The sequence below is a fragment of the Ceratotherium simum genome, chromosome 4 (genome assembly GCF_057802395.1).
Source record: "Ceratotherium simum simum isolate JZ-2026a chromosome 4, ASM5780239v1, whole genome shotgun sequence".
Lineage (NCBI taxonomy): Eukaryota > Metazoa > Chordata > Mammalia > Perissodactyla > Rhinocerotidae > Ceratotherium > Ceratotherium simum.
In genome coordinates this window covers 87,143,675-87,169,667 of record NC_141903.1, presented here as the reverse complement: position 1 = coordinate 87,169,667, position 25,993 = coordinate 87,143,675, and the positions used below count along the sequence as shown (strand labels likewise).

Genomic DNA, 25,993 nt, shown 5'->3' with positions numbered 1-25,993 from the left:
AAACATTTCCTATTGTCCTTTAAAATCTTTTATACTCCATCTAACCATTTACTCAGTCTCTCAGCAAACTTCACATATGCCCTGACTGCAGCGTGCTTCACTTTGAGCGATTCATGTACGTGCTTGTCTGCAAGGCCAGAGGGTCTCCAGGACAGGACCTTCATCACCACAGTCCATCTTCACATCCCCGGTGCCCAGGACATGGTGGTGGCCAGCCTTGGAGAGTGGAAAGGGGCCATGGAACTAGAGAAGTAAGGGCAGGGCCTTGGGCCCGGGGGCCCAGCGCTTTTAGGAGAGGGGGTGACGAGCACAGACAAATGTCACAGAAAGGCCAAGTCAGCTCATCCTGAAAAGGAGCCAAGGGATTTGGAAACTAGGAGGGCACTGGTAACCTAGGGGGAGAGTAGAGAAGAAGGCAGATGGCAGTTGGGTGAAAAGAAACAACACACTGATGGGCACAAATAGACATATTTTTAAAAATTCATCCAAATGTACATTGTTACATGACTGGCAAAATAAAATACAGAATACTACGCAGCAGTTAAAAAAATAAAGTAGGTCCATAACAGGGTTTCTCGATCTCGGCATTACTGACATTTTAGGTAGATAATTCTTTGCCGTGGGGACTGTCCTGTGCACTGTAGGGTGTTTACAGCATCCCTGGCCTCTATCTACTAGATGCCAGGAACACCCCCACCCAGGTTGTGACCACCAAAAATGTCTTCAGAAACTGCCAAACATCTCCTGGGGGGCAAAAGTGCCCCCAGTTGAGAACCACTGCTCTGTACGCACTGGCTTGGAAAGATCTTCAAGGCAGATTGTTGAGTAAAAAAACGATGTAGCAAGGAAGTAGATTTTACATGATGCCATTTATGTGAAAAAAGCATTATACACACACAGACACACACACCTCCATAAATCCATATTATATAAGTAAGTACCTCTACAGTGGTCTCTTAGAAGGACACAGCGGTTAGCAGTGGTCATCGCTGGGAGGGGACTGGGGGTGGGGGTCATAGTGCATTTTGGCTTTATTTGTATTGCTTGTGTTTAAAAAAATGAAAATGGAAATGTACTTGGTGTTAAAATTAAATAGTTTGTAAATGAATGGAAACTGAAGATATGGAGAGAGCACATGTAAATTACTCCTTGACAAAGTTTAGAGATGAAGAGAAAAGTGGCAAGAGTGAGGCAGAATTAAAGAAAGGAATTTTTAGGATGTGGGAAAATTGAACACTGCTGAATTCAGTCAAGTTAGAATTTTGTATAAAGCATTATGAAGATGGGGGGTGAATAACTTCTAGAATGCTTCCACTTATTAGCTCAAGATTTCAATAATGCTTTGCCAGCAATGACTTTCCCACTACAGTTAAATATGCAAGAAATGATGGAATTTCTCTTTCTGTTTTTCCACTGCGTGCTTCTGTAATTTGTGTTTCTTTGGTGCCTGTACAGCTTTCTGGAACTAAAGTGCTGATGCCATTATGGAAAGTGTCACTCTTCAGAGCTGGAAAGACCTGAGACTAAAAGCTGACTCTAACTTGTATTTGGTCTGCCATGGCTGGTAGACTGCACGAGTGTATTCGTTTTCCATTAATTTGTTTGTCATTTTTCTCCATGATCTATGGAACATTTATTTCCCCTGGAGCAAAAGGATCTGAAATGTCAGAGGTTTCTCTTGGTTCTGCTGGGGTAATGAATTGTTGAGAAAAAGAAATTTTTCTTATATGCTATTTGATTGTGGAAGGAGACATTTTGTGACCTTTTGCTATTTTATAGTGATAATGAATTTCCTAACAAATTTGGAAACTTTGGGCTTCTTTATTAAAATAATAAGGTTTGAGAAATAACTTTGACCTGGAGCTTTGTAGAGTTAATCAAATACACAGTTTGGAAAAATTGATGAGTTTGGTCTTTATCAAGACACTCTAATTTATTTCTGTCACCGAGGCAGTATACAGATCTATGCCATATAACAACATCAAACAATTAACCACAGACCCAAGGCCCTGAACAGAGATTCTGACACGTTTGGTGGGAGGAGGTGCAGGCTCAGGACTTTAAGCCTGATCACAGTGTTACTATGTTTTCTTCTTCTTTGTTTTTTTTTTTTTAATTGCAAAAGTAATACAAACTTGTAAAAACCTGGCCCATACTGAACAGAATGAAAAAGATAACAAAAATCATCCATAATCTCACTCTCCAAAGCTAAAGCATCATCATAACATTTTAGTATATTCCTTCTAATCCTATTTTGATGCCTCTATTTTTTATATAATTGAGATGATACTGAATATAAAATTTTATATTGTGTTTTTTCTACGGCATATAATGTTTTGCATATATTGCATATAATGCAATATTGCATATAATGTTTTATTTCTAATCTCTAAACACTTTAAAGGAAAACTATACTGAGTCCTCTTAGGATGTTCCAAACAAAGCCACCAATTCATGGGGAAAAAAGAAGTAATAGGTTTTCTTCTTTGCAATATGATAGGAACATCAAATTCTACCGTTTTCCCTCTGAATATAAGTGACTGGATCTGTTTTTCAGATTCTTTGAGATTATAGACAGGTTTATGCTTTTATTTTTGAGAGGTGAGGAGAGAAAACAAGCTTGCTGAGTCCAGGATGCATGACAAGCTCCACAATGACGCTGGGTAAGGATGCTCTGTGTTCCTTGGAGACAGAGTGACTGAAAAATAGGCATCCCAACTACTGCTCTGACCAGCCAAATGGATGCATGGAGTCAAAACCAACGCCAGAGTAACCTCTCAGCCATTTACATAGGCATGAGCACGGAGAATGTTCCTCCTTTCCACACAGAAGTAGCACTGTCAGTCACCTAGTATCTCCACAAATTCTCCCTGGTGGTTCTTTGGGGTTTGTCTATACCCATCCCCAATATTGTGCAAGATCAGAGGAAGTACTGGAAAGGAGTCAGAACCCACAACCCAAGCAGGGTCTCAGATAATTTGGGTAGGAGAAGAAGTGCGGTACCTCATTCATGACTTGGGAACTACTTCCTGGGAGGCCGATGCTCAGTTCACTGCCATCTTTTGGAAACTTGGGTTTTCTTTCTGAATGTTGACAGAATGAGAACACCAGAAACCAAAGGAAAAAGGCACCAAGCTTCTGAGAGGAGCTCTAAAATCTTCATGCCTTGGGCCGGCCCGGTGGCTTAGCGGTTAGGTGCACGTGCTCTGCTGCTGGCGGCCCGGGGTTCGGATCCCGGGCGCGCACCGATGCACCGCTTCTCCCGCCATGCTGAGGCCGTGTCCCACATAGAGCAACTAGAAGGATGTGCAACTATGACATACAACTATCTACTGGGGCTTTGGGGAAAAAAAGGAGCAGGATTGGCAATAGATGTTAGCTCAGAGCCAGTCTTCCTGAGCAAAAAGAGGAGGATTAGCATGGATGTTAGCTCAGGGCTGATCTTCCTCATAAAAAAAAAAAAACAAAAAACTTCATGCCTTGCTGGCTTGAATATATTTTGAATTTTTTTCATCAGTCACCAGATTACTTTAGGATCAGAAAACAATTTGGCATTTGGATTATGAGAAAGATAATGTAAATTGTTATCCAACTAGCCTAAATAGGAACTTGAGGGAAAATTATAAACACTTATAAAAAAGTTCTGAAATTTAAGGTCTTGTGTCTCTGTCTTTAATTGCATATCTCACAAAAAAACATTTAATTAGTCTTAAGTCAAATATTTACCCAAATATTTTAAATTGTAAATCTTGAGCTTCAAATTGGGTGAAAGTCCTCTCTCGATAAAGGGCTGGCTACTCAAAGTATGGTCAGAGAACCAGCAGCACTGGCCCCACTTGGGAGCTTGTCAGAAATGCTGAATTCAGACCCCACCCCAGCCTGACTGAATTACATGATCATATGCTCTCTCAAGCTTGGGAAGCACTGGTTTAGAGTAGGGGGTAGACCAGACTTTTGGAATGCCAGTGTTGTCACTTGGTGGTCACAGGTGAGTTCTAGGGGATGCAGGAAGGTTGTTAGTACTGTTCGCAGACTGTTTTCTTCTTCCCGATTAAGAGCCTAATTTCTAGTATGATCTTTTCATCATCACCTTATCAATGATCAGAATCTGCCCCTGACTGCGAGAGAGGCTATAACTCAGGTAACTATCTGCAATTTTCTGAAGTGGGAAAATAATGCCAAGATTATTATCTGCTTGATTTGGGGTCAAGTTAAGATAGAGAAAAGACGATGTGACAGTGTCTGAATGGCTGGAGTCCTGCACTGACAACAGAGGGCATTTGGACAGCTACGGTTAGTAACTCTAAAGAGTGCGTTTTTCTCTCACTTGCTTACTTCTGCTTCCAGAAATAAAGCAGCCTACGAGCAACATAAGTTTTCAGGAGTGCTTAAAAGCAGGCCTAAGGGCAAGAATGTGTTCGGTTCAGCTGCTGGGGAATTTAAACTCAAACCCAGTGGTTTTTAATTCAACTTAATCATCAAAACTTGATGAAGTGCATCAAGTTATCTAAAAGAAAGCAGATACTGCACAACAGAAGAGTTGATGTCATCCTTGGAGCTGTCAAACCATCAACGGTTTGGAAAGTAATTTTTTTAAAGGGAAAATGTCAAATTATGAAATACACGGAGTTCTTAGATTTGCTAACATGCTCTTCCAAGTGTCTTTGTGTGCCTCTCTTTCCATCCTTTTCTAATTGGCTTTCCACTGTCAATATTTTCATGTTAGAAGAATGTATATTCATTTGAGCTTAATGCAAAATAAATGCTGCTGTTTATAATTTGTGGAAAGATTGAGAAAAAATAACCTTATATAAATTCAAAACTATGGCTGAAATTAGAAAAGGGGAAAGGTTTGGATATTTTTCGGTCTCTAATATTAAAATTTTTAAACATTACTTGTTAACAGTTAGAAATCAGATCCTATATTCTAACTTGTCCAAGAAATAATCAAAATCCAACTCTTAACTTTCTTTAAATGAAATATATATATTACACATAACTCTTCTATCTCAGGCAAAAGATTAGAAGGGAGGGTGGTACTGGAGCTGAGTCTCGAAATCCTTCCTTTTTTATTCTTATTTTCTCTTTTGAGAAGGGAGCTAAAATTCAGATAAGTTACAAATTATTTTCTGAAAGGAGTTTTTACAAAATGAAATAAAAGAAAGGCTCTGAAATGAATTTTTGTAAGTAGTCAAAATAATGACCATTATACATTATATATAGGTCACTACACATTACACGAGTGTCACACTCACGTAAACTTGAGTCTTTTAAATTTGCCACCAATTAAGCCGAATCTAAGTTTTCTGTCTTATTTTATGAACAAACATCAGCTATTACAAATGAAGTGCCTCTGATATCCATCTAACCTTTTTTTTTTTTTGGGGGGGGAGGAAGATTAGCCCTGAGCTAACCTCTGTTGCCTGCCAATCCTCCTCTTTTTGCTGAGGAAGATTGGCCCTGGGCTAACATCTGTGCTCATCTTCCTCTACTTTATACGTGGGACGCCGCCACAGCATGGCTCGATAAGCAGTGTGTAGGTCCACGCCCAGGGACCCTGGGCCGCTGAAGCAGAGTGCGTGAACTTAACCACTACGCCACCAGGCCAGCCCCTAACCTCTTTTTTAAAGATCTGTTAAAGTCTTTCCCTTTTTCGTTTTTCTTTAAATACAGAAGGACATTTATTCAACAGCTGCTCTTTGCTGTGCCGCTGTTCTGGATGTTTGAGTTCAGTAACAAACACAAAAGACAAAAGGTCTGCCCTCGTGGACCTTATATTTTAATGGGAGAGGAAGAAGATAAACAAATATTTAAAATATAATTATGCCAGATGGTGATATGCACTCTAAAGAAAGTTACACAGGGATGGGGGACGGGGCAGTGGTGGGAGGGGGCCTAGACAACGCTAGAAGAACACAGTGCATTGTCAACATTGGTTCTTTTCTTTGTTTCTCTCCACGTGATTTCTCTCAACTCCCTTACTCGATCATACATGTACCCTGTTCAAAACTGCCTATGTGGACACATTTAGGAAACAGGGCAACAGGCACGGGTATCTAACACCCCTCACATTTAAAGGGAAGAGCCAAAGCTGACTGAAAGCTCTTCTCCTGAGAAAATGGCATGGTGCCCCAGAAGATAAGTAAGAGACACACTTTATAAGAGACTTTTACAAACATGCCTAATTTGGAAATCAGAGGAGGTCACAGGACAGAGAGGAAGTCTCCAAGTGAGAACCCTTTCATTGCTAGGGGTCAGGAGTACTAGGAATCACCTACGCCAGGAAGCCCAAGAGCATCTCAGCACACTAGACAGAAAGACTGCATGCAGGGGGTCCATCCTAATGCAGGGTACAGTGGCACCAGGAAAGGAACTGGGCATAGTCACCCGCATACCTGGAACAGAGTCCAGGCTGATGAGAAGAGACCATAATACTGGCCCCACATCAATGGCTCCGTCAAATAAAAAGAGACCAGCTAGAGATTATATTCCTTTATCAGGATGGCCCACTGCACCAGACCACTTCTCCTTATCCACAGGCTATTGGATCACTGAACTAGTTCTACGTATCTTATATAAACTAGTCTTCCTGCTTTTACATTTGAGATTATTCTAACAGCATGCAGAGATGGAACCCAAGGATAATCCATCCAAGCCATTTTTACCAAAAACCAGCTAATTTACACTCAGTAACAAAATAATACCAACACAGAACATATTAAAATATACAGAAATATGAAAATATTTCACATCTTAAAAGAAGTTGAACATATCACTGTAGAGGTAGAGGCACAGCATACCTGGCAACTATTTACTGAAGAAAAAGAGTAAACTGTTACATCAACTTTGTGTACCTAACACAATCAAGTGAAATATTAACCCTGTGAAAGAAGAAGCAAAAGATACAATGATAAAATTGGTAATTTTTTTAAATAAAAAGAGCTGGAAAGCCTATAGAGAGGCAGTGAGGAAAGAGATTTGCCATGCTACATTTTGAAATGCCATTGGAAGCATTAAAGAGAAGCAGAATGAGACCTGTAAAAAAAATAAAATCAGCAACGTAGAACTCACCCCAGCATGTAGGGGAAAAGGGCAAAGAAATAAAAATGAGAAGTGAAAGAACATATATACGAAGGAAAAAGGACATCCAACATACATGTAAGTGGGATTACTGACAAAAAGACTAGAGCACATTTAACAGAGATAAAATCCAAAGATATATTGTATCAGATTAAAACTTTCCTGGGATGAACAAACTTGAATTGTGCAGTACTCACTGTGTACCAGGAAAACCGATGAAATAAATCCAAAATACATGGGGATATATATATTTAACTATCAGTACAAAAGACAGAACATTATAATTACCCAGGCAGGGGGAGAAAAACTGGACACCTCCAAAGCAAGGAGATCAGGCTGTACTGAGATTACTTTTCTGCAACAACAGACGTCAGAGACCGTGAGCAATGCCTACAGCATTTTGAAGGAAAAAATCGTGACCTTGGGATTGTTTACCTAACAAAATTGTCATTATGTGCCAAAGTAACAGAAAGACATATTCTCAAATATCTCAGATATGCAAGGCCTCAGAAAGCATACCACCCACGAAATTTCCATGGAAAGAAGATACTAATTCAAAAATACATCCAAATCAACCAAAAAAAAAATCAAAATAAAATTGCTATCTCAAGATAAAATTAGTTATAGTAAAAGAAAGCAAGCACTGAAACCTATAAGTAATTTATATAAAATTAAATCTGTGCCTCACTCCTGCACCCTGGGATCACTTCCCAAGTAAACTGACTACATGCAAGTCCTTGTCTCATGATCCGCTTTTTGTGAACCAAGACTAAGGCAGTGAACAAGAATGAATAATCAATACACAATGCTGAAAATATTAAATATATAAAAAACTTTAGTTCTCTAACTGATACCACATAGTAAACATTCATTTCTGGTAGTATAGTGAACTAGAAATCTCAATAGACCTTCCCTTCAAAAACAGCAAAACAAGCTATACAAGTTTATTTTTATTTTTTTATTTATTTATTTTTTTAAATTTTTATTTATTTATTTTTCCCCCAGAGCCCCAGTAGATAGTTGTATGTCATAGTTGCACATGCTTCCAGTTGCTGTATGTGGGACGCGGCCCCAGCATGGCGGGAGAAGCGGTGCGATGGTGCGCGCCCAGGATCCGAACCCGGGCCGCCAGCATCGGAGCGCACGCACTTAACTGCTAAGCCACGGGGCCGGCCCACAAGTTTATTTTTAAAAGAAAAAATTTCAAATGCATTGGTGATATGCTAATAAATTAACCTTGAAAATTATGAGGTGAGGACTGCTGCTTCCAGTCAAGTAAGCATCAGAGGCTGGGTTTACCCTTCTGCCATAAACAAGTAGGAAACTAGCCAAAATATAAGAAGCAACTGTTTTCAAGCATTTAACAAAAACCCAAATAGAACCACAGTGACCTATCACTACATACCTACTAGCATACCTAAAATTAAAAAGACTGCCAGTACTAAATGTTGAAGTAATTGAAAATCTCATACAGTCTTATGCAAAGCTAAAGTTTGATAGACTGGATTAAAGATAAGAAAACAGGTATATGCTCCTTAAAGGAGACATACTTAAAACACTGAAAATGCAGAAGGGTTGACAGTAAAAAGATTGAAAAAGATATACCATGAGAATATTAACCAAAATAGGAAAAGAGAGCTGGTCTACCTAGATTCAAATCAGATAAAATGGACTTGCAGGCAAAAAAACTCAAACAACTCAAAAAACTTCAAAAAAGACCACTTTGCTCCCCTAGAGCTTCCAGAAAGGAACACAGCCCCGCCGACACCCTGGATTTCTGTCCAGTGAGACCTATGTCAGACTCTTAGCCTACGGAATTGCAAGATAAATTTGTGTCATTTTAAGTCGTCAAGTTGACGGTAATTTGTTCCAGCAGGGATAGGAAATTAATACAGTGTTAAATATTATTTTCCTTCATTCACATTAAAATCAAGAAAGATAAAACCAAAGTTGTTGAACTAATAGACAAATTTAAAACTATACTTTTTGAGGAAGTCTATCCTAATCACCCTCAAATGCTTCTCATTATTTCCTTATTTCTCCTTGGCGCTTATGTATTCAATTTATATCGCTTATTGTTTGTTGCTACTTTATTTTATAACTGTGTTAATATCATTTCCTGGGCATATATTTTTTCCTCTGATTCAAAAAGCTCTTCAGGAGCAGGGGCCATGTATTCATTCCCTAGGTATTTGCTGCCAGAGGTAACAGACTTCAGTCTATAAATGTCTGATTACTAACATCTTACATTACAGGTGACTTGAGGCAGACCATGGACTCAGCTTTCTACAGCTTGCTTCTCAGAAATGTTTTTAGAAATTTCACTTCAGCCTTATACGTAAGCGCCCTCGAGCCCTGAAAATATCTGACCAGATTAGTAAATAGTTAGAAAGTGGACTTATTACACCTTAATTCCATTGGCTATGTCCCATAATATTTAGTGAGGTTTTGTGTTTTTCCGGAGTTTTATGGTTGACTGTTTAAAGACAGGTGTATATATTTATCCTTACAGATTGTAAGATTGGGGAGTTGACTCAGGAAGAGATCCAGTCTAGACTGGGAGAGAAAGGAGGGTCTGGACATCCCCACATCTTGAAGAGACCTGGGAATGGAGTAGGCTCCAGTGTGGAGGGTGCAGTGGGCACGGCTGCTGGATCTGAAAGGGACTATTTGGAGGGTCGTCTACTTTTGTGTTGAGTATCAAAATCAGCACAGACCTTTTAATCAACTAGAATTGCCAGACTACTCTTGGAAGCCAGGGCTAAAATTTCTAGGCTCTACCAGAATTAAAGAAAAGTAAGCAAATAAACAAGTGGTCATTGGAAACGAGAGGATTTGGCATCATTGTAACCCTGGAGGAAAAAATAAAAGCTCCTGTGTAAACGGGGTTCTGGGCAAGTAACCACAGGGTGCTGTGCAGAAGGGGATTCAGCAAGGCAGCTGGCCCTGGCCAGACGCCCCTCTCCCAGAGACAGGGCCGGCCCAGGCCCTTCGAGCCAGCTTTTGGTATCTGGCCCTGGGAAGCCTTAAAAAAGCCGCTTACCCTGATTTCTCCAAACAAAATTGGGGCCGTGGGATTCGCCATTTCTGTGCAGCCTAGGCCTGTGGCGAGGATTAATTAGTGTTTTTAAAGTGCTGTGGGTTTGGTTTGGTTTATTTATTTTCTCAGGATGAAAGCCAGTACACGAGCACCAAGTGTTAACAGCAAAGGTCTGATGTATGTTACTTGAGATGCACTGTGTGAAGTGGGGTGGACGGGATATGAGGCTTGTGGGACTGCCTTCAGCATCAAAAAGGCCACGTTTCCAAACACGCTTTAGTACTCCTCAAAGTGAAGGAGGCAGAATAAGAGCCTTTGAAAATTAAAAAGGAGAAAAGTTATCTGTGTTTAGGCTCTGTGATTGAGGGCATGTACCAACCCACACCAAGGAAATTTGACGAGCCGCTAAAGACAAATACTGGCAGCTAGAGAAGACACAAAATTCAGCTAACTTTGTGAATAGCTGTAAAACGAGCTCCTGTATTCGGTAAAGAGAAGGAACCAGCACTTGCAGTCAGGGCATGGGGGTAGACAGGCGAGGAGAACGCTGTCACACTGGCTTCTCCCCGGACAGGTGGGCAGAAGGAGCGAGAACTCTGCGACAGCCCCACATCCACTCACTAAAAACCCAGTAGCTTTCCAGATAGGACAGTCTCACAGGAACCCTCTGAGCTGATTCATAAATCTTTATGACTTTATTCCTGATTATGGAAGTTAATATGTGCTCATACCTAAAAATTAAAACTGCAGAAATATGTAACATAAAAAGGCAGACACCCCCCTCCCAACCCCAACAGCCAGAATATAAGTGCTGTTAACTGTTGTTTGGACATATTTACAGAAGACATCTATAATTGGCCCCAATTTATAGGTGAGGAAACAAATAACTCAAAGAACTTATCCACAGGCTCACAAGAAATAAGTCAAAGCTGGAATTCAAAGCCAGGTCATTCAACACCCCAGAACTCTGCATGTTCCGTTAGGCACTGCCTCGTCCCCACACCCTGCTCCCTCGTCCCCACCATCCTCAGATGTAATTACTACAAGGCACCCACAGGGTTTCCATAACTAGCTTTACAAACAGAAGCTGCTGTCATCCATAGTCAGATTACATGCGAAACTGCAGGGCTAGTGTCACGACTAGACTCATTTTTCCACCTTCATTTAAATGTATAATACTCCATCAACACGCTGTTGTTTGAGTGAGATAATTGTAATTAAGATCTGGGTGCTCTTTTCCCACAAAACCAGTGTAGAACAGAAACCAAAGAGACCCCTGAAATCAGTAGGATGTGACTTATGTGTGAGGCATGGATCTGGAGAGCCCCAACTTTCAGGTCTGTTATTTATTAGCCGTGTGTGACCTGGTGCCTCAGTTTCTCTATCTGGATTATAAAGCGGGTGGATGAGCTGACTGCCAAGGCACCTTCCAGCCTCTGGTATCCTATGCAATGATGAGCAACCCCACTGAGAGCAGGTGGGCCTCGTGCATCCCACCCAACTTTCCTTATTCTGTTCAATATCTCATTTCAAGATGAAAGATAGAAAGTTGCCTCCATGTTTCTACTTCTCGAATATGCTCAGAAAGAAATAAAAATGCTTTGAAAATAATGTATAATATTATTGCTCTTGCTAGATTTATTTTAATTAAATGAGAGGATGATACCCAACTTAAATAACAGTTTATTAGCATGCATTCTTTCAGTATGTGAAAGATAAGCTTAGGCACTGATAGAGCTATACAGATGAAATCCTGCCCTCCTTGGGGCTTATGGCTCCGGATGGGGAAAGACGTGAATATAAATAACTGCAATATGAGGTCGCAAGAGCTCCGTGTCCTGGGATGCTCCTGAGAAACTCAGAGGACTCAAGTTTGGAAGGACCAGGGAGGGCTTCGTGGAGCAGTAGGGACGTGAACTGGCCCCTAAAGAAGGGTCACAGAAGCAAAGGAAGAGGACGGTGACTGAAGGAGGGCATTGCAACGGTGCCGAGGGCTCGTTTCAGCTACTCTGAAGGCTGTAGGAGGCAGCTAAGGAGTCTGCATGTGGCTGTGGGCAGTTGGGAACCATGGACAGCCATCAAGCAGGCTGTCCATGCTGTGTCCACGCCCTCTTCCAGACCAGTTTCTAACAAAACCTGAAGACTAACTGACCTCCAGGCCCTACAACAGTACCTAGCATGTCGTGGGCAGTCAGTATCTACCGAATAAATAATCTCGGAAATGGCAGCCTAACGTCTGGAAATGCATTTGAATGTTGCTCTAAGAGGAAACAGGGAGCAGCTCCAAGCACGTAAATCTGGACGACTCTGGGATCTCGAGCACAGATTTGGCAATTTTACCACAGAAAATGCATGTGTGAGAGAGCAGAGGGAGGGGAGACTGTTCTTTCACCCTGTAATCACGAGCAGAAATAACATCTCATTACAGCCTTTAAAGAGAAGAGGCCCTTTAAATGAAATGGTAACAAAGCTGTACAGAATCACTTTGAAGACTTGGCCTGTGGTGGGGTGGAAAACGCTAACAGCTGTCAGTGCCCTTCATCTATAATCAAGCCTCCACCAGCAGAATCTGAGGGCTTTACATGTGTGCATGGGTGGCAGGTATGTATGTAAATGTTACACAACTGGATGTACGCTAGAATTCTAACGATGCACGGAATGCCACGTCTGGCTTCCAAGGTGAGTTGTGGTCGCAGACGGAGTAGGGTCATTACCTCAGAACAGCCCAGATCAAGGCTGTGGCCTGTAGGATGGGGGTATATATTCTCTCTAAGGCAAACTAATGCCATTGCAATGATTTCTCCTCCTGGTCTGAGGCACACTGGTTAGTACCACGGGGAGGCATGGGGGTTGGAGACGGAGCTTCTCAGAACCACGCAGAGCTGAACCCACACCTGCAGGATCTCGGGGCCTCACTGGAGATCCCGGCTGCTCCCCGCTACCCCTGTGGATGTTTCTAGGCTTCCCCATACATCCGCTTAAAGGGCACCATCTCGTTCCCTTGGGCTCCCTCACAGGTTTCCTCCACGGCCCACCCTGTACTGCGGGAGAGAGACACTGAGTCTAGGTCAGCCTGCCAGAAAGAAAGATTTTAAAGACATGGAGGAATAAGTAATTCCCAGGATCTAGTCTTAGGAAGAAGGAGGGAAGAGCAAAAGGAAATATCTGAACAGAGACCAAAACATGTCTGTCCAAGGTTACCCCAGAACAAAGCCTCTGAAGATGAATAAAAAGTTTCCTCACAGCGCCCAGGAAAGCAATTCCAGCCCACACGTCTGACACTGGCCACGGGGGCTGGGGGCGGGAGATAAAAGTGGAGCCAGATTTGGGGCGCTGAGAGGAGCCAAGGAAACAGTGGCCAAGGAAACAATGAAGGGAACTTGCCAGGAAGGCAGGAGTGGGCGCAGAGCAGAGAGAAGAGCAAGGGCTGGTGCCCTGGATTCAAAGGGCAAGTCAGGCCGGGCTGAGCCCAGAGGCAGGGGCTGTATAAACGCAGGTTTGTCTGTCCAGGAGGTCTAGGGGGACAGAAATGAGGAAGGGCAGGGAAAATCCCACATCATCTCTTCTGGCTGATATTTTCAGTCCAGAGGAAGGGTGAAGGTTGGCATTTATAAGCTATATAAGTAGTTTCAAATATCTGTATATGATAATGTCCATTCAAGTTAAGAAGTGGCCTGTGACTATTAAGTTATTTTTTGGATAGGCACAAAATGTAGGCTGCAGGTTCAGGGTTTAAGAGGAGAGTGTGAACTGCCATCTGGAGGTCTTTTAGGTTCAGGAAAGACTAAGAGACAAAAGATAAGGACTTTAACCTGTTCATCTATTCATCATTCATTAAAAAAAAATTATTAAGAACTTGGTATGATGGTAGGTTCTGTGCTATGCTGCAGATACGGCAATAAGCGAAAAAGCAAAAAGCTATAGACCCTGTCCTTAAGAGTTTCTATGCTTCTTTGTTTTGAGGGTTTTACATTTTATTTATTTTTTAGATTGTGGTATAATACATATAACATAAAATTTACCATTTTAACCAGTTTTAAGTATACAGTTCAGTGGCATTAAATACATTCATAACATTGTGCTATCATCACCACCACCCATCTCCAGAACTCTTTTCATCTTGCAAAACTGAAACTCTATTACCCATTACACACTAAGTCCCCATTCTCCCTTCCTCCAGCCCCTTGCAACCACTATTCTACTTTCTGTCTCTATGAATCTGACTACTCTAGGTACCTCCTATAAGTGGAACCATATAATATTTGTCTTTTGGTGATTGGCTTATTTCACTTAGTATAATGTCCTTAAGGTTCATCCTTGTTGTAGCATGTGTCAAAATTTCCTTGCTTTTTAAGGCTGAATAATATTCCATTGTATGTATGTACCACATTTTGTTCACCCATTCATCTGTCAATGCACCATTTTACATTCCTACCAACAGTGCAGAAGGGTTCCAGTTTCTCCAAATCCTCACCAACACTTGTTACCTTCCTTCCTTCCATTCTTCCTTCCAATCTTCCCTTTCTTTCTTCATTCTTTCCTTCTTTTCACACTAGCCATCCTAATGGGCGTAATCTATGGTTCTTTGAGACCTCTTTATGCTTTACTGTAGGATTTCCTAGTCTATGGGAGATCCTATGACCTCTGGTGTGTGTATCTCTGTGTGTACTAGTTTTTTGGGAATATTTTTACTATTAGTTCCCAAGCCCCAACCTACCAAGGGTATGTGGCCATGAAAATTATCCTAACTCCACCAAGTAGGATGGGCCTCTGGGGGTGCCCTACACTCTGGGAATAAAAAGGACGGGGTATAGCTGCTAGCACCCAAGAGGCCGACTTCTGAGGGGATCTGGTACTACTTAGAAGGCAGGGCCTCCCTGGGAAACACCTAATGCCTGCTCCCACGGTTTGTGGTAGGAGGAGACACTGGTCCACAAGCCCCAACAAGACCCACTAACGAAGAGAGAGCAGATGGAAAAGTGATGTTTTAGAACAGAGATCAGAAAGGTGGGCAGGATGTAGTAATAACAAAATCATATAATAATTCAAATTACTCTAGTGCTTATAACATTTCTAACATTTTCACTTGTACTCACCTATGTACGACCATGCCTTTGGCTACATCACTGCTTATTGATGGGTGCACCCTTTCTAGCAGGGTGAAACAGGAGAGACGCTGAGTAAGCAGCTTTGCTCCTCTGAGGTTCTATTTATATAGAGACCCACAGAATACCGAAGCTGGAAGGAACTTTAGAGATCCCTTAATTCAGTCTTCACTTCACAGATGAGGAAACTGATGCAGTGGCTTTGGGGAAGGTAGGGTGGAACACTACTCTTCTGTGCTGTAAGTACAAATAACCTGGGAGGTGCTGGAGTTAGAAACCACAGAAATGGTTTTGTGATAACATGATGTGACCCAAGGGCCAATCCTTAATTTACACCCTAGATTGGCTGCTTTCTGATTTTATTTCCACAAAAGCCTCTAGCACATATTCATAAAACATATTCTATGAATATGATTTGCAGACTTGGCTGTCTTATAAATATATATATTTTTATAGCTGGATTTGATTTTTCCTCCATAAATTAAGTGCATAGAAAAGGAAATGGGCTTGTATCATCATCCTATAAAAGGAGCAGGCCCCCAAAGATAGCTATCCTACTTTCAACGTCTGCTACACAGTGGATTGAAATGAATATAAAACCTGGGCAGAAAAGGCCCACGGTGCTGCCTATGTATGTGAAGGTCACAGACAGAAGAGAACGCCCTGTTTTTATGGGCCAACAGTGAGTGTGGTTCTGTGTCAATGCCAGGGCCTGACAATGTCCCTCATTACATGCAGAGTCAGGGCAAGAGTCCCCAGCAGGCCAGGAAGGCCTGGAGTGGGCTTCGAGGATGGGGGAAGGAGCAGCAGAAGGCCAGCAAGCGTCCTTGGATTTGTGACAGCAGTAAAGGATCTTAGTAAGTCCATCACTTAATACGTGGGAAAACGAATCCAAGAAAAGTGAAGGGACTTGCTCAAGACCTTACACTCTACGGTGGCAAAACTGAGAGGAATCTCTATTCTGACTGCCATGCCCTGCCTTTCATACTGGAGAGCCCCCTGCTCTTCTGCTAGGAGCACTTGAGGGAAGACAGCAAAAATCCCGGCAGGTTACACTGAGAACCCTGTGGCAAGCGGCGCTGTGGCCGCGTTACACAGGAACATCGTTCTCCCGCTCCCATTTCTGATGCCAAGACCAAGTGCAGCTTAGTGAGTGAAGGGGCTTAAGGCTCTTCATCTGTAGATGGAACTCAGGGGGTGAGGACAGTTTACAACCATTGTAATGTGGACACCATATTCAGCACATCCCCGGATGCTACACTGAGATTGGCAGTGCATTAAATTACTCAGAAGTTTTAAAAACCATTCCTGCCTTCTGTCTATTCCCTTTTGGCCACCCTGTGAGACTCTGATATGACTGACCCCTTGTTAAGAATCATTGCTCTAGTGAGCCACAGACTGGAATGTGTCATATCCTGTAGGTGTGCTGCGGCGGAGAAAAGTTTAAGGACCATTGATGTAGACCCACAGTAGCTAATCACAGGTCTGTGATCCTCTTACACAGCTGATCAAATCATTTCCTAGTCCTTCTAGAACAATCCTTCTATACCAATAGAAATGCAATGCAAATTACATATGTAATTTAAAATTTTATATTAGCCACATTAAAACAGAAAAAAGAAACATTAAAGTAATATTAATTTAACTCAATATATCCTAAGTATTGCCATTTCGACAAGTAATAAATATATCTTATGATATATTTTACATTTTTCATACTATGTCTTCAAAATCTGATGTGTATTTTACACTTACAGCACATCTCAATCCATAATTAGCCACATTTCAAGTGCTCAACAGCCACATGTAGCCAGTGGCTACCATATTGGACATGTTACTACCCTTGCCTCTCTCATTGACATAAGTTTGCTCCAACACAAATAGAAATTTCTCCATGTTGCAGCCATTCCTACCAGTCTCAGGGCCCTTTCTTTTCAGGTCTAATGCTTCTACTTTGGTCTTTATTCCATCTCAACTCTCCTCCAACTGTCCATTCAGTCATCAAGTAATCATTACCGAGTGCCTATTAAGTGTTGGGTATTTGTGTTAACTGATGTGGGTGAAAAGATAAATCAGACATAGACCCCGACTTCCAGGAGCTCTCAGCTGAGTGGGAAATGAGGGTACATACACTTTGATGAATGCTATACAGAGATACATACAAACGATGCACAGAGCAGGAATGACTGCTTCCTCTGGGGCTTCTGGAAAGCATTCGCACAGATGGGACATTTGGGCTGGATTTTAAGGGATGAGGAAAAATTGTGGAGAGGCAGGGAGAGGTGTTTCAGGCATAGGTAAAGTATATTCAAGACCTAAGCATCATGATCTGCATGGTTGGAAATGGCAGGAGTCTAGTAGGGCGAGAAGGTGGCAAGGAGTGAGGCTGGCGAGGCGAGCTGGGCCTCGACGGCCCGACGACACATCCAGAATTACTGTGGGGTCATTCTCTGAGCAGGGAAATCTTGTGGCGGGTTGTAGCACAGACTGGAGAGCAAAGAAGTAATGAGAGCCTGAACAAACAGGGTGGCGGTATGTCTAGAAAGGAGGGGATGTGAGCACCCAAGTGAATGAAGGGAATGTCAGAGCACTATTTTCTGGAGACAGTCTCAAGATGAGGCATTATGATGGAAGCTGGGCAAAGGGTCTAATAGTTAGGCTTTCCAGGCCCAAACTCACTATGCTAGGAGCTGTATGACCACTAACATGGTACTTATATAGGACCACTACAACCTGTTGTGATCTGAGAGCACTAAATGGCCTCTTTCCCTGCAGGAAATAACAGGGCTCCCTGTGAGTTAATTTAGGCAGTAGGTAGAATCAAGCTATATTATCTCCAGGATTGCTAGGTAAGTCATGCCTGTGAGATGCAGCAGGTGCTGGGCAGCACCTGGCCAGCTCGATCAGATGATGTGATGGCTTATTTGACCTTGAGTTTTTCGGAAGAAGGCTCTGGAGCTCTCAGGTAACAACAGGGCAACAACAACAGGACATTTACTGCTGGAAGGAGGCTCTGAGAGCCCATGGGTTCTCCTTTTATAGATGAGAAAGCTGAGGCACGGAGAGCAAAATGGCTTCAAGGTCATATAGCTTGTAAGTGACAAAGCCAAGAATAGAATTCACCCTTTGTGGCACCAAAACCACAATGAGATGGGTACAACAGGCGCCATGGAGAACTGTTTACCTTTATAGCAAACTCAAGCGGAAAAAGAGAAAGCTAGGCTAGAGACACAGTAAGTAATAAAACTATCTTTGTGAGCGCAAGAGGTTTAGTTTAGTAGCAATAAACGAGGTACTCACATGGTGAATCGTCTACAAAGTATGGGTCGATGTTATGTAGCAGCTCCACTCTGGGGGACGGGCTTCCTTCACTAGAAAAAAGTTTTTTAGGAAAATGTTAATTTCCTCTCTCAAATGGGTAGGAATGATTTTAATATTTCCTTTCCTTGTGCTTACAGGAAATAACAAACCTGCCAGTTAAAAACTTTGTCATGAATTCAGAGGTCTCCAAAATTTGTGGTTGGTGCATCTGTAAGCAGTCATCATTTGTCTACATAACAATGACTAAACATTTACATAAGAATGTCAGCATCAAGCATATGACAATTAAAAAAAAAGTGACTCCTGTGACCCTTTGCAACAAATAATGTGGCTGTACTTAAACATGACCATTCTCTACAGTAGTAAAATGCGAACTCAAATCATCCTATGTAGACTCCATACTGAACACCCACAGGGAAATGAAGAAAGAGCATCTGTCAAGATGGCTGCATCAATATTACAGGTGCAACATGCCTTTTAAATATTAGCCTACATGAGAAAAATTAATGTCTTCCATATCCAAATTTGCAACATGGAACTTATATTTAATACAAATCCATGTGAAATAGCTATACTCTTTAAGATTTTTTTTAAAGTGTACATGCAAATACAACCATGACCTACATTAGTGCTGAAAAGAAACTTGGAGACCACTTAGTACAACCCCTCACATTACAAATGAGGAATGCATATTTTAAGTTACCGGCCAAATGGTGTGTGTGTGACTCTCAAAATAGTGTTTTTAAAAAACTGTGAGTATAAACACTATCAGATGTATGTGGGTGTGCATGAAGTACCCAGGTCATTTTGCTAGTATAGACTCAGCCTTATGGAAGAAGTTGTTAGACATAATTCCAATCGTTGGGAGAATACTGAGGACTACTTGATAATCCAATGAAAAGTTGCAAAGTACTCTTAACACCATTAGATTTGTACACATCTGAATAACCAATAAGGCCACTGATGTAACCAAGAGGCTACATTTTCAGGTGGCCCAATATCCATATCCCAAACTCACAGCTAGTTGTCTACAGCAGTGGTTTGGAATTTTAAGGACCATAAAATTTCAAAAACTCTGGGTTGTGATTGGCAATGTTGTATTTGCCAAGTAAAGAAATGTTAAAACAAAATTAAATTAATTAATTAAAAACAAAACCAAAAAGACTTCAACCACCATCACTATTATTTTATAAATAAATGTAACTTTAACAGCCAAAAAAAGTACAAAGAACACAATCTCAGAATGACAGTCCTTTAAATTGAATACATTTGACTTTAGTATTCTATAAGATTTCCCTGTTCCTCTCTACTCCATAAAACGCACTAACTGGAGAGTGGAAGGGAAATACACAAGGACGCCTGTAGTCCTGGGGACAGCATCGTGGGGGATGGGAGCAGATATGCATATATTCCAGGACTCTTCTCATTTTCTTTCTGAGGCACTTAACGAACTACCTGAATGTCCTGGAGACTGTCAACCAGTCCAAAATGACAGGAACTAGGATTTGATCCCAGAAGCTCTGAATGCAAATAGGGATGATGAGCAAAGAAAATGGCAAATGTGAGAAAATCTAACAGAATGATGATGATGGTGTCTAATTTGGGGGGTTAAAAACAAACAGAGTTAAAATCTGGATAATAATAGCAGGTAAGTCAGGAGGGGAAATCAGAATAAAAGCATTTTAAAGTCTTTGTATTGTTGGGAAAAGGGTAAAGCTGTGGATTAAATTTAGATTTAGCTAAGTAAAATTTGCACGTTAAATTTTTAATACAACTTAAAAACAAATATAGAATTGTTTTGGACTGTAGAAAAACAAAACAAAATTCATTCAATTCAAAACAAGACAAGAAAGAAGGTGTGGGAACCCAAAAATTTCAGGGCCAAGATATTAATTCATAACCACTCCTCTTTAAAAGCAGAGTTCACTGGAATACCCCCAAAGCATTAGGCACAGCTAAATAAAGGATATTTTTCTAATAAAATTTAGAGAGAGTTTATCTGTATATTATGCATTCATTTCATTTTTCCATTATTCAGAAGAGCCACAGATATTTCAAAATAAGGAAACTTAATAAGATGAGATGACATTTTGAACACCAAAGGCTGTGAGTAATCCCAGTGATGAATTATTTGCTGGGAAAAAATCTTCACAGGCAGAATCATCATGATGCAAAGAGGAGCAAAAAAACCAAAACAAAACCCAACCAACCCTCTTAAGTCAAGTATGTTGTAATGCTGCATTTAAAAATGTACTAGTCAGAATATTTTGATAAGGATGTGGTTAAAGATATGAGCCAAGAAAATACAATATGTGACAAGTGATTACAACAATGACCAAACACACTTAGGGACTCCAAGTTATTAAATAAATCAAGAAAACCAAACGTACATTTAAGGGAACTGAATAAAATACCATAAATCTTGGGTTACCCCACCTCAAAACATAAAAAGTTGTTAAAATCCCTAGACAAGCTCATGTACCAATTCCCTGGGGTTAGTCCTTTGGAAAATGATGGATTTTAGAAATATCTCCAGGTGGATTTTTTAAAAGATGCATACATACATAGGAAGGGAAGATGGTAATAGTGAAAATATGGAAAAATATGCACCAAATTGTTAACTGGTAGGGTGAGGCTATTGAGGACATTCACTTTCTACAACAGATATGTATTATTATTTCAATCAGGAAAAATTTAAGATTTTTTAAAAGTAGTTTATAATTCGTGGAAATTTCTAAGCTCCCACAAACACAATATTTGAAAGTACAGCAAGGAGAAAACTCAGATATTTTACAGAGTTTAGGAGTTTAAAGACAGGAAAACTATCAGTAACTACAATGTACATGTAGTATTTAAATACGTTAGTTAATTTTTGGAATTTAATTGTATTCTACCCACTTATAAGCCATCACAATAACTGATCATGTAATTTCTCTCTCAGGAGTCTAGAAATTTCCCTGTGTGTTTAAGAACAGGATTGCCTTCACCAAAAGTTAGAAAACACAGTAATGGGTTTAAGGTCACTAGGTTCTGAATTCTCACCACTGAAGTCATTATTTTTCTTTTCAGTAAAAGGTGCAGGGTCTCAATATCTGAGACGGAGGGGATGAGAGGACAGAGAGGGAGAAAGAGGCAGGAAGACATGCAATCACCATTAACATTCCAATGGCATTTTTCACAGAAATAAAATAAACAATCCTAAAATTTGTATGGAACCACAAAAAACCCCAAATACCCAAAACAATCCTGAGAAAGAACAAAGCTGGAGGCACCATGCTCTCTGATTTCAAACTATGTTACAAAGCTATAGTCATCAAAACAGTATAGTGTTGGCATGAAAACAGACACATAGATCAATGGAACAGAATAGAGAGCCCAGAAATAAACTCACATATGTGTGGACAGCTAATTTTTGACAAAGAAGCCAAAAACATACAATGGAGAAAGGAAAGTCTCTTCAATAAATGGTGTTGGGAAAACTGGACAGCCACATGCAAAAGAATGAAACTCGACACTATCTTACACCATACACAAAAACCAACTCAAAATGAACTAAAGATTTGAATGTAAGACCTGAAACCATAAAACTGCTAGAAGAAAACGTAGATGGTGAGCTCCGTGACATCAGTCTTGGTGACGATTTTTTTGGATCTGACACCAAACACCAAGGCAACAAAAGCAAAAATAAACAAGTGGGGCTACATCAAACTAAAAAGCTTCTGCACAGCAAAGGAAATCATCAACAAAATGGAAAGGCAACCTACTAAATGAGAAAAAATATTTGCAAATCATATATCTGATAAGGGGTTAATATCCAAAATATATAACAAACACACACAACTCAATAGCAAAAAAACAATCTGATTAAAAAATGGGCAAAGGATTTGAATAGATATTTTTCCAAAGAAGACATGCAAATGGCTAACAGGTACAGGAAAAGGTGCTCAACATCGCTAATCATCAGGGAAATGCAAATCAAAACCACAATGAGATATCACCTCACACCTGTTAGAATGGCTATTATCAAAAAGACAAGAAATAACAAGTGTTATTGAGGATGTGGAGAAAACAGAACCCTTGTGCTCTGTTGGTAGGAATGTAAATTAGTACAGTCACTATGGAAAACAGTATGGAGGTTCTCCCAAAAATTAAAAATAAAACTACCATATGATCCAGCAATTCCACTTCTGGGTATTTATTCAAAGAAAATGAAAACACTAACTTGAAAAGATATATGCACCCTCATGTTCATTGCAGCATTATTTACAATAGCCAAGATATGGAAACAACCTAAGTGTGCATTGATGCATGAATGGATAAAGAAGATGTGCTCTATATATATATACAATGGGATATTAGCCATAAAAAAGAATGAAACCTCGCCATTTGCAACAATATGGATGGGCCTTGAGTGCATTATGCTAAATGAAATAAATCAGACAGAGAAAGACAAATACTGTATGATCTCACTTATGTGTAGAATCTAAAAAAACAACACCCCCCCCCCCGCCCCCGGCAAAAACAAGCTCATTGATAGAGAGAACAGACTGGTGGTTGCTAGAGGTGGGGGCGGGGAGGGGGGGTTGAAATGGGTGAAGGGGGTCACAAGGTACAAACTTTCAGTTATAAAATAAGTAAGTCCTAGGGACGTAACGTACAGTATGGTGACTATAGTTAATAATACTGTATTGCATATTTGAAAGTTGCTAAGAGAATAGATCTTAAAAGTTGTATCACAAGAAAAAAAAACTTTTTGTAATTATGTATGACAACAGATGTTAACTAGACTTATTGTGGTGATCATTTCACAATATATATAAACATTGGATCATTATGCACGTTCCCCTATCCTATGCTAAAAACAAAATAAATAAATTTTATTTTTAACCATCTTTTCTTCTCTTCACCGTCAAATGTCTCCAAACAGTATTTTTCCACCGGTTACTCTCACTTTGCCTCACATTAGAATCACCTGGGGAGCTTTTAAAATCCAGAGGCTCTGGCTGCACCTCATACCATAAGATTACCAGGGGTGGACCCCAGGCATCAGGATTTTTTTGAACTCCCAGGTGATTCGAATGTGCAGCCAAGACCGCAAACCACTGCTTCAGAGCAGCACTTCTTCAATTTTAATGTACATATACATCAGTCAGGATCTTGTCAAACTCTGGATTCTGATTTATAAAAGCTGGGAGGGCCCAGGAATCTGCATTTCTAACAGGTTCCCAGGTGACACTGTTGCTGCCGGTCTGCGGACCACACTTCCTGAGTAACAAGATTCGAGGAAGTCTCCTGGAGTCCCCTTACACGGGATCTGAACACTTTTGGAGTTTCCTAAATTAGAAACTTACTTAGGTTAGAGCTGATTCTAGAGCAATGATTCTCAACCTTGGCTACTCAAGCCTGGGGAGCTTTAAAAAATACTGATACTTGGGTTTCACCAGAAGGGAGTGATCTCATTCATCTGGGGTTCAGCCTGGACATGAGGATTTATACAAGTACCCAGCTGATTGTTTTACATTTGTTTTATTGGAATATAATTTACAAACCATACAATTCACCCATTTAAAGTGTAGAGTTAAATTTTTTGGTATATTCACTAGTATACTAAATATACTAGTATATTTAGTATATTCACAGAGTTGCACAACAGTCTAATTTTAAAATTTTTTTGTCCCCCACAGAAAGAAATCCTGTACCCATTAGCAGTTACTGCTGATTCTCGACCCACCCCCCTAGCCCTGGGCAATTACTGTTCTGTCTCTACAGATTTGCCTATTTTGGACATTTCACATAAATGGACTCATACACTCTGTGGCCTTTGAGACTGGCTTCTTTCACTTAGCATAATGTTTTCAAGGTTCATCTATGTTGTAGCATGTATCAAATACTTCATTTCTTCATATGGCTGAATAATATTTAATTGTAGGATATACCACATTTTCTTTATCCACTCATCAGTTGATGGGCATTTGAGTTGTTTCCATTTTTTGGCTATTATAAATAATGCTGTTAGGAACATTCATGTACAAGTTTTTGTATGGACATTTTTTTTTTTAATTTTTTGTTTATTGCAGTAACATTGGTTTATAACATTGTAAAAATTTCAGGTGTACATCATTGTACTTCTATTTCTGCATAGATTACATCATGTTCACCACCCAAATACTAATTACAACCCATCACCACACACATGTACCCAATTATCCCTTTCACCCTCCTCCCTCCCCCCTTCCCCTCTGGTAACCACCAATCCAATCTCTGTCCCTATGTGTTTGTTTATTGTTGTTATTATCTACTACTTAATGAAGGAAATCATACGGTATTTGACCTTCTCCCTCTGACTTATTTCACTTTGCATTATACCCTCAATGTCCATCCATGATGTCACAAATGGCTGGATTTCATCGTTTCTTATGGCTGAGTAGTATTCCATTGTGTACATATACCACAGCTTCTTTATCCATTCGTCCCTTGATGGGCACTTAGGTTGCTTCCAAGTCTTGGCTATTGTGAATAATGCTGCAATGAACACATGGGTGCATGTACCTTTACAAATTGGTGTTTTCAAGTTCTTTGGGTAAATACCCAGCAGTGGGATGGCTGGATCATATGGTAGTTCTATCCTTGATTTTTTGAGGAATCTCCATACTGTTTTCCATAGTGGCTGGACCAGTTTGCACTCCCACCAGCAGTGTATGAGAGTTCCCTTCTCTCCACATCCTCTCCAACACATGTTGTTTCCTGTCTTGTTAATTATAGCCATTCTGACGGGCGTCAGGTGATATCTCATTGTAGTTTTGATTTGCATTTCCCTGATAGTTAATGATTTTGAACATCTTTTCATGTGTCTGTTGGCCATCTGTATATCTTCCTTGGAGAAATGTCTGTTCAGGTCTTTTGCCCATTTTTTAATTGGGTTGGTAGTTTTTTTGTTGGTAAGATGCATGAGTTCTTTATATATTTTGGAGATTAAGCCCTTATCAGAAGTATGGTTTGCAAATATCTTCTCCCAATTGTTAGGTTGTCTTTTCGTTTTGTTGATGGTTTCCTTTGCTGTGCAGAAGCTTTTTAGTTTGGTGTAGTCCCATTTGTTTATTTTTTCTATTGTTTCTCTTGCCCGGTCAGACGTGGTGTTTGAGAAGATGTTGCTAAGACTGATGTCAAAGAGCGTACTGCCTATGTTTTCTTCTAGAAGTTTCACAGTTTCAGGTCTTACATTCAAGTCTTTAATCCATTTGGAGTTAACTTTTGTATATGGTGTAAGGTAAGGGTCTACTTTCATTTTTTTGCATATGGCTATCCAGTTTTCCCAACACCATTTGTTGAAGAGACTTTCTTTTCCCCATTGTATGTGCTTGGCTCCTTTGTCAAAGATTAGCTGTCCATAGATGTGTGGGTTTATTTCTGGGCTTTCGATTCTATTCCATTGATCTGTGTGTCTGTT

The 25,993-nt window shown here is 40.4% G+C and overlaps 1 protein-coding gene across 1 annotated transcript in view; it reads right to left on the bottom strand.

Moving 5' to 3' along the window:
- The window catches only part of ARSB (arylsulfatase B), a 168,644-nt gene that overhangs the window by 45,152 nt on the left and 97,499 nt on the right, over positions 1–25,993 (bottom strand). The window contains exon 6 of the mRNA XM_087430135.1: positions 18,526–18,596. Within this exon, the coding sequence (XP_087286261.1) occupies positions 18,526–18,596 (71 nt within the window). The remainder of the gene's footprint in view (positions 1–18,525; positions 18,597–25,993) is intronic.